At 42.1% G+C, this 9,822-nt stretch overlaps 1 protein-coding gene across 1 annotated transcript; it reads left to right on the top strand.

Moving 5' to 3' along the window:
- The first annotated feature begins 431 nt into the window (after window positions 1-431).
- On the top strand, window positions 432-1,552 carry LOC129329607 (ankyrin repeat domain-containing protein 16-like). Its single transcript, XM_054979072.1, is given in 2 exon segments — window positions 432-1,313; window positions 1,316-1,552. Coding segments are annotated over 2 exon segments (1,119 nt in total).
- The last annotated feature ends 8,270 nt before the right edge of the window (window positions 1,553-9,822 follow it).

The raw sequence follows: 9,822 nt of genomic DNA, 5'->3' as shown, positions 1-9,822 counted from the left end.
CCTTATATCTTTTCAGCAGGCCTGTAAGACAGAGATGTTCCACCAGATATATGGTTGAGGCCAGCACTTGGATCCATTCTAAGTAGCCTCCCTGCCGGTCTCCTACTAGTGTGGGTGGTTATATGATCCATCTGCCCCTATGTGCCGGGGAGTTAACCAACCTGCACCTCCGCCCTCTTTCCCCCCTGTGTATGGTGTGCAGGGAAAGGGAAATGGCACCTCATCTGGGATACTTAAATGTATGCTGCTATATAAGATTTGATTTTATTCTTTTACTGTTTGATCTGTTTAACTCTGTAATCTATCTGGTAGGTGGGTGGGGACTAAGGCTCCTGGAGGCGACTAAGAAAGTGCCTGGAGTTTGGGGCTATGTTTCCCCCCCCCTCTCTGGCACAAGCAGGAGCCCATAAATGCTATGATATCAGCTGGCAATGGCAGAAGGTGAAATCCAAAAACTGCTTCCCAAATTAATCCAAGATGGAAAACTCGGCCTTCTTAAAGCAGAGATTGAAAGTGTCAGAGATCTGAGCAGGGAGGTGAGGTGGAAGCACTTTGGATGGTCGGGGGACACTTTCCTCCACTACGCAGCCCGACACGGCCACTTGAGCATCCTCCAGTACTTAGCAGAAACTCTGGAAATGGACATTGAGTTGTTTAATAATGATTACAAACGGCCCCTACACGAAGCAGCCTCCATGGGCCACCGGGACTGTGTCTTGTACCTCTTGGAAAGAGGAGCCGCCGCCGATTGCTTGAAGAAAGCAGACTGGACTCCCCTAATGATGGCGTGCACCAGGTGGAACCTAGAAGTGATTCAAGATCTTGTGGCGAATGGGGCAAACCCACTGCTGAAGAACAAAGATGGCTGGAATTGTTTCCATGTAGCCAGTCGAGAGGGGGATCTCCGAGTCATTAACTACTTGCTAGACGTCTCTCCTGATATCTGGAACACGGAAAGCAAAATCAAAAGGACACCACTCCACACAGCAGCAATGCATGGCTGCCTGGAGGTAGTGAAAGTGCTCCTCGAGTGGTGTCAGTACAAACCTGATAGCCCAGACCAATGTGGAGTCACTCCCTTTATGGATGCAGTTCAGAATGGGCACCTGGGCATCGCGCGCCTGCTTCTAGAGAAGCACAAGGCTTGTTACATGGCTAGAGACACGCTGGGCGCTCAGCCGTTGCACCACGCGGCAGTCACAGCTCAAGACGATGCCCTTCGGTTCCTCGTTTTCGATCTGGGCATCGATGTCAACGCAAGAGCCACCTCACTCCAGATCACTGCCCTACATTATCACTGCCCTACATTATGCTGCCAAGGACAGGCACTATCGAGATGCTTCTGTCCCTCGGCGCTGATCTAAATGCGAAGGATGGGAAAAATCGATCAGCTCTTCACATGGCATGTGCAGGCCAGCATGCAGCATGTGTGCAAATTCTTCTGCGGGCAGGATTGAGGGACTCTCCAGACAATAGCAGAACATACGCGAGGCAGCTTGCAAAGAAGCCAGACCTCCTCCAGCTTTTCAAAGAGATCAACATGAGTGCATGAATTTGGGGAAAGAAAATGGCTTATTTTGAGCATCACCCCATTTTGTTTCGTGATGAGCAGCGAATACGTTGCCATTATTGAGAAATCTACATACACGCAGTGCTCCCGCAGCCACTGAAAGCCATTAAAGGCAACCAGATCCCACAACCATAATTTCAGACTATTTGCAAATTGAATTATTCTCTCCGTTGTAGTTAAGAGTGAAAAGTCTAGCCTTGAGGTTACGTGAATGACGGCCACCAGATTTGAATCCAAAGGAAAATGTTTACACCATTTCATAAATTTATTTTTTAAAGGTTAAAAATTAAAAAAAAAAGAACTCTGTAATCTATCTGTTGCTGAGCCCGCTTGTGGGGAGGGTGGGCTATAAATGTAATCAATCAATCAATCAATCAATCCATCAATCAATCAATCAATCAATCAATCAATCAATCATTGTGACTAAAGGGAACTTCCACATTCAGAGGTGATAAACCTCTGAATACCAGTGCCAGGAGGCAACCTCGGGAGAAGGCATTGGCCTCTATGCCCTGTTGTTGGTCCTCTGTAATAGCTAGCTGGCCACTGTAAGACAGGATGTAGGACTAGATGGAAGACTGATCCAGCAGGGTGCTTCTTTGCAGGGCCGGCTTTCTAAACAAAAGTTTCCTGGAGAATTTTTATACATCTATTTAAAAATACACCAGTTGGGTATGGGAGAACCAGACCCCATCTACAAAGTCTGTAACAACAGTGAGCCTCAAAGCATACAATATTCCCTTGGAGCACAACCAGCCAGCTGCATTAGACATCTCTCACCATACTTTTTTCAGGCCACACCCAAACAGATGTCTTGCAAACAGTAGCTAGAAAGCACCAGTCATGAAACGGCATTAAAAAAATATGTTTAGCATTTAAGCTAGGGAAAAACAGAGAAGCAGTTGTCTCATCACTCTGCACAACACAACAGACTCCCTATTAGAATAGCCTCCATCACTAAAACTGGAACAATGAAATGGGTGTCCAACTAATCTGGGTGCCGATATCTATCATGGGCCCCCATGCAAAGATTCTCTTGGATAACTGTATACAACATTTGACACCCCCCTCTCCACACACATACCTTCAAAAGAACACACATGAGATGCTTGATTAAAAGTAGCTGATGCTATTCCCCAATGGCACCTTTCCAAACTTGTGCTCTTAGGGCAACCTGGGGTCCTGAAATTTTATACCTCTAGTCTCCCATCCTCGTGAGCCCTGCAACTAATCCACTAACTACTTCTTCATATCCAGGAAAAACCATCTTCCTCAAACCCAGAGTCATGTCATTAGGGGGGCATGATGGAAGTTGAGTGAACTTTATTAGTTCTCTTTATAGTTGAGGTGTACTAAGTTTAAATGACTGTGAGATCAAATATTTGCCCACAAAAATGGGAAAAGCAAAGAAACGGAGAAGAATGAAAGAACTAGAAACAAGAGGTCTGCAAGTTAGCTTAGGGAGGATGCTATATAAGGCTTGACTTCCAAGAATTTGTGACTTCTCTATTTTATTTAATTACTTTTGCAAGTAACTGAATACATATGGCATGTTTGTAAGTAAAGCAGTTGGTGATGTTAGTTACACCTCTGCATTTATTACCTTACTCCAGAGTATTATTAACTTTTACATTCCCCATAAAATATAATTTATCACTTAAATAATTTGCTTTGTGTCAAGGTTCAGTGTGCTCCAGTGCTTTCTTGCTCATTAAATGAGATATTTTTACTTAATGAGCCAAGGATGTCCTTTGCGTTTAACATTAGAATTGATTTCAAACACTCCATTTTCCCAACATTTGTGCATGTAATTTCTCTGTGCTGGCTCTGTCCACAATCTTAAAAGGGAGAAAAACACTACAAAGAATAATGGCCCATGAACTTCATAGATTTCACCCCCTAATGTATGCAACATGCATAGCTGGTTATTCTGAAAAACATCAACTTGAACTTTGGTGTGCACTCATGCAGGCCAATTTTAATGTCTTGGTTAATCAGAGGTTATGGTTATAGAAGGTGGCCTGGAAGCCGACTGCCTATTCTGTTTTGTGCTCAGTGCATCCCTGAGAGGCACACAGGTGGCTGATACCTCCCCAAAGAGAAAGCGCTCTTAAACCACCACCCCCAGCTGTACCCAGGATTACTCTTTTAAAAAAAACCAACTCCCAGTTTTTATCAGCAGACTGTTCTGCAGCCAGATATTAACAGATGAAAATGCTTCTCTCCATGTGGCAATAGCTTCACCTGCTGATTCCTGCATACCCAGCTTCTGTTAAAAACTGAGAATCAGGCCAGGCCATATTTGGTCCCAGGAAAACAGCCCAGCCAGGTGTGAAAAGACAAAGACCGCTGAATGTGATTCAAAGCAAGTTCATTTTGGAATGGAAATAAGAAGAAGAGCAGGAAAGTACAAAGAAGTGAGAAAGCAAAAGAGCCAGTTCAGCATAAGAAAAAGGAGACAGCACTGCCAATGAGGAGACACACAGTCCCTAGGAGCACTGCAGGCTAAATTGGTTTTTCTAAGGTGCCTTCTGCATGGAGCTTTTGGTCTACCTTCCCTCCCCAATTCCAGTGAGTTTTTCTTTCCACATGATATTCTGCTTCTTCCAAGCACGATGTATGTGGCTTCCAGGACATTCCCCTTTAAGCCGTAGTGCCCCTTCACTGTCGTCCCAAAGGAGAAATGGCGGTGGGGTGGTGGTAGTGACTGCAGACATGGGATACTGGGCCCACAGTCAAAATGGCAGTGCCAGCCTCTGCTATTCTCCTCCCATTTCAGCCCCTAAGGGATTTTTAAATTTATCAGCTGATCTGCAACTCATGTGTGAACTGGTGGGAGGTGGGATTGCTGGGGCTTGGCAAAATCCTCATTGTGTTGGCATTTCTGCTCCGACATGACAAAGGGAAGGGGAGGGTGGCGACAGCAGCAAGCAGCATGGAGATGGAGCATGCAGATGCCATCCTGTATGCCTCCACCCTCCTTGCTCCTGCCACCACAGCAGGAGAAACTTTCCCCTCTCCCATGTGGAAGCTGTCCTGTGGCTGTGTAAGTATAATGAAAGATGGGGCGAGGACCATGCTTTTCACTCCTCTTGCGAGTTCTTACACATCTGCCAGTGTCATGTAATACTGGCACTGTTCCTCCCTTAGCATATCAACCAGTGTTGTATCTCTTAGGGCCAAACTACACATGACGAATGACACTTGAACGGCAAGTGGATTGAGTGGAGGGCAAGTGAACAGGGAGAAATACACTTGCCATTCAAGTGTCATTCGTCATGTGTAGCTTGGCCCTAAGTTACAATGGACAGGGGTTTAGCTTCTCATCTAATTAGTTTTCAGACTGGCTGTAGGATTGTACCTTGGGGGTTTTTTGTTTTAGTTTTTCCAATGGAGAAAAAAATGGAAATTTGTGAGAACTTTGAAAACATCTATGAAGTATTTCCTTTTTTGGAATGAATAAGATACTTTTTAAGACAGAGTTTTACTCATTCAATATGTTTTCTAAAAAGTGTGTGATATGACAGTGTTTGGAAATCCAAATAATGTGTTTTCTTCTGTATAGAACAAAATTTATACTTCCTGTTTTCAGCTCTCATTTTTTTCCTGTTTTCAGATTGCACAAACTAAAACATATGTACTTCCATAGTGCTGAGTGCAACAGTTTGCAAAACACGTTCTTTCTTTCAAGAACTGGGTATCTATACAATTTTTTAAAACAGCATTGATGTTTAGAAGGGTGTAACTCTGCTCAAGATGATGTGATAAGGCATTAATGCTTTTAAATTGTACAACTATGCTAAATAATATATTTTTATGCTAAAAGTTATGAAGTATGCATTTTATGTTCTTAAAACAGTAATAAGTTGAGATTTGACGATATTTTGTTTAATTTTTTACTCCAAAGTTCATTTCCTACCACAACCCCACCATATCCCCATGACTTGAAATTTGCACCTAGCATTTTTTGATGTCATACCCAGTCAAAATCTTCAGCCAGAAAATATCATGCAATGAAAGTGTATTTCTATCTGTAAAAGAGTGGATGCTTTACAACAAAGTTTGCAAATGCTGCAAAATTTCTTCACACAATAAAAAACATGCTGACAGTCCTTTTTATGCAGGTACTTTTAGCACATGGAAGAGTTCAGCTATGCAAGACTTTGGGGAGGTGAAAAGCCACTAAAAGCTGATGTCCATCTCCTGTACTGCTACAACCAAAGACTTCAAAAACCCTTTATGATGCAATTGATCATTCTCAGCATGTATTATCCACCCAGAGTTCTCCAGCTGTTTCTTCTCAGTTGTTGTAGGTCCCCAGTAAACCATAATGACTGGACGGAAATAAAAGCTGTGGATAATAAAACGTTGTTGCATATATATGCAATGTAAAGGAAGTGAATCCCAAACTAAGAGTTTATTTTAGGATGTTGGCTGCTTATGCCAGAGCTTAGCACTCTCCAATGTAGTTTTATAATCACCAAACTCATACCAGAAATTCTTGCCAAATTGATAACTAGAGATGGATTAGCGATCAGTGTTACACTCATGTATCAGCCATTCTTATTGTCTTGTCAAGAAATAGGGTGCACAGTTCATTGTGAGATCAGCAGCCAGTATAACCATTTGCCTTCTCCTCTCCTTACATTCTTAAAGCTTGCAAGTTAGCAATAGCATGCTAGGTCATACTGCAAGATCCCAACTTTCCCACCATTTGATGGTCATCTTGCCAGCAATAAGATAATCCATGCCATTAAACCTCATCAAAAGAGATGCAGTGAAAATTATATGTTAAAGAAGGAAATCTGGGGAGGAAATTTCATTAAAAGATAAGAAACTTTTCTTGAGATGCACAACCTGGGAATTAGGAATACTTGCGTCCTACTGTAGCCGTATAATTTTAATGTCCTGCTGAGCTGACAGGCTTTGACACTAACAACTGCACAGGGAGATAACTGATTTACAAGGGGCAGGACCTTTTTAGTTACAGAAAGTGAATCAGGCTTGATGTCAGTGAAACCCTTGCTCCCAAACAGGACATGTAATAAAAATAGATCCCACATACCAATCTCTATAGTATAATCTCTGTAGTATAAATAATAGTTCTTAATACTATTTTATTGATATCATAAATTTTATTTATACTCATTAAAATTAGTCAAAACATTACTGGTTCTGCTACATTACAACAAAGTTTTTGACATACCTCTCTATCTTAAAACCTAACCTTAGCAACATATATTATTCAATAATTCAATCACCTCATTTTCAGATCTCAAAAGTAATGAAGAAGAACATCATTCTCAAACAAAAATGTTAACAAATTCCACTATCTGTTGCAGCACCGTATAGTTTGCTTTGTGATCATTCCAATATATAGCAAATGGAATCCATGTGTCCAAAAAGTTAAGAGACTGATCTCAATTTCTGTGCCCACATATATATATAACTAGATATCTTATTAATTGTCTTTCATGTTCTGCAGAACTCTTTATCAGACTAGATGCTACAAAATAAAAATAAAGGAAGATGGAGAATAAAAGATGATTCAGGCTATGAACTTCAGGTGATTTTTGTATTTCTCTATATTTTTTATATTTGTAACTAGAGAGTGCCATTCTCTGCCCCCCCCCTTCTTCCCAGAAGGTCAAAAGTGAAACTTGATACCACCTCCACTCACCACATTATCTATTCATATTTATCTGGCATTCTACACAGGATGCAAACAAGAGGTTTTAAGAGCACGAAACACCCCCCCCCTGCACTATTTCTTTGTTTTTAACATCCAGTCTGGTGAAGAGTTAGTTAGTCATAATAAAAGTCATTACTTGGCTTTAGGGCTATGAAATATATCTCTTTCTTTAAAAAACAATCAACCAACCAAGACATAAATCTACCTGAACACAATAGGGAACTAAAGCGCTTTTCCCAGGCGTAAAAAGGATAAACGCTGTGATTTCATAAGGTACTCCAATACAATTAGGGCGGAAGACTTTAGTACGTGTCCCATTGGATGAGAATCCACATGCAAAAATGGGACACTCATGGCTCCCCTCCCTAATCTAACAGCCGAGCTGCCTGCATGGGTTATTTCCAAACTAGATGTTTGGTTCAGCTTCGATGCTAATGGGAAGCAATTTTTCTCCACTTCCACAAAGCACTGTAGGGCTCACCTGCTTCTTCTTACTTTCCTGCAATCATTCCAAAGACCTGCTTTACCATTATCTTTTTGGAAAGACCACAGCAGAGGCAGGGTTCCTGCCACGTGGACAGGAAAGTCTGCATCTTTCCTGGTCCTACCCCCATTTGTGCCATTTTCCAGCCACAGTCCATTGCATGGCAATTCTGTCCTGCAACACCAAGAGGCTTTTGGGGTTTTAAAAAGGTAAGTAACTGACAAATAGCTATAGTGTTAGAAGTGGAAGCTGCTTCTGAACACGGTTTGGTTACTTGGAATAGGAATCGGGTGCCATACTCAGTTCCCCCTCTTTTCTCTACACAAGACATCTTACACAGGGATGCTCAAGCAACTTATTTTCTGTGTGGTCTTATATTCAAGTGTGCTCTGTCTCCCTAGCAGCGCATGTGTATCTACAATGGAAGAACAAGTATAAGATCTTTCACCTGAGTGTCCCTGTGTAAGCTGTCTTCTTGTGTAGGGAGACTGAAAGAAACAGATTGTCAGTGTGATTTTACTGTTTTTTCAAAGGGCTCTGCAGTCCCAGCTACCCCATTCGTACTGAGCTATAGTGTTCTGGAGAGGAAGGAGCAAGCCTTAGTACCTGTCTTAGGAATATGTGTCTGGAACACAAGGACACAACAGACATTTGCCAGGCCCATTGTAACAATATAAGTTGGAACATTTTTCAAGCACTGGTTTCACAGTCGAGGGTCCCTTTTCCCCATCTATCATGTGATCTGAGTCTTATACCTGAATGTTACTGCTTACTTCTTTTTCTTGTTCTCAAATCTCAGTAATATTGTGTCTTGTGGCAAGCTTGGCTTCACTACCTGGTAACCGTGTTTCTATAGCTACTAATAGCTAGGCCATTCTACAAAAATAATTGAAGTTTCCTTTCGTTTCAATTTTGTTTTTATTTTTTAAATGGGAATTTGAAAAGTTAGCAAACTCCAGCTTTTTTTTTAATCAAGGTGTTTCTTTTTTAATCAAGATGGTAGTTCATTTCTTGTCTGCAGTGTTTTTGTACATCACAACACAATGACAATCTATTTCTTTTGCTTAAGAAAAACAAATGAAAGAGCTGAAATCTGGACATGACACACTGCTGAAATCCCACTTGAACTCAATGGGGTTTAAGCACCCCCTGTATGTGTCCACAGGACTGTAGCCTAGGAACTTCTATATCAATGTTCACCTCAAAGCAATACTACAGAAGGGACATTTGGAAAGGAGAAGCAGCAGGCTTGGTGCTTAGAGTCTGTATAGATGTGCAGGTTTTTAAAGAGTTGGGTCTGGATTCCTCAGACCCAACTGGCAGTTAAAAATGCCACTGCTCCTCCCTCGCCTCTCAACCTGTTTTCCAAAATTGCGAGCAGTGTGTGTGTGTGTATGTGTGTGGGGGGGGTGTTTTTGCTGCTCCATGTGGAATATTCTGTGCATGTGAAGCAGTAGAAACAGGGAACAGCCTCTCCTTGTGCTATTTTGACATGAGGAAGTGGGTTGAAAGGGGAGGCAGGAGTGGTGGCCTGGAGGCTGTTTGGGCTCTCCTTAATTTTTTTAACAGTCATTCATCGCAGCTGCTGTGCGGCTGCAGGCCCTGAGATGGGTCTGGGGGCCCACAAACCCAACTCTTTAAAAACTTGCATATTTAGAGAGACCCTCAGTAGCATAGCATTTGCTCTCTGCATGACCCCAGGTCCAGTCCCTGGTCTCTTCAGTTAAAAATAATCTGGTTGGAGGTGATGTGAAAGGCATCTACATAAGACCCTCCAGAATTGCTGCCAATAAGAGAAAACAATAATGATTTTCATAGACCAGAGGTCTGACTGTAAAAGGAAGCTTCATTTTTATTCCTTCCCTTCCTATCACTTTCTTGCAAACCCTCCCACTCAGGGTCTCTCTAGACGTGCAGGTTTTTTAAAAAGCTGGGTCTAGGTTCCCAAGACCCAACTTAGGTTTCCACAGCCATACAGAAGTTAAAAAGCAAATGGCTGTTAAAAAGTAAAGGAGAGCCTAAACAACCTCAGAATGCTGTATGGGCTTCTCCCTCCTCCCTCAGGCTGCCACCTGC

Source organism: Eublepharis macularius, chromosome 5 (genome assembly GCF_028583425.1).
Source record: "Eublepharis macularius isolate TG4126 chromosome 5, MPM_Emac_v1.0, whole genome shotgun sequence".
In the NCBI taxonomy this organism is placed as follows: Eukaryota; Metazoa; Chordata; class Lepidosauria; order Squamata; family Eublepharidae; genus Eublepharis; species Eublepharis macularius.
Note: the sequence above shows the minus strand (reverse complement) of the source record. Positions and strands in the feature narration are given on the sequence as shown.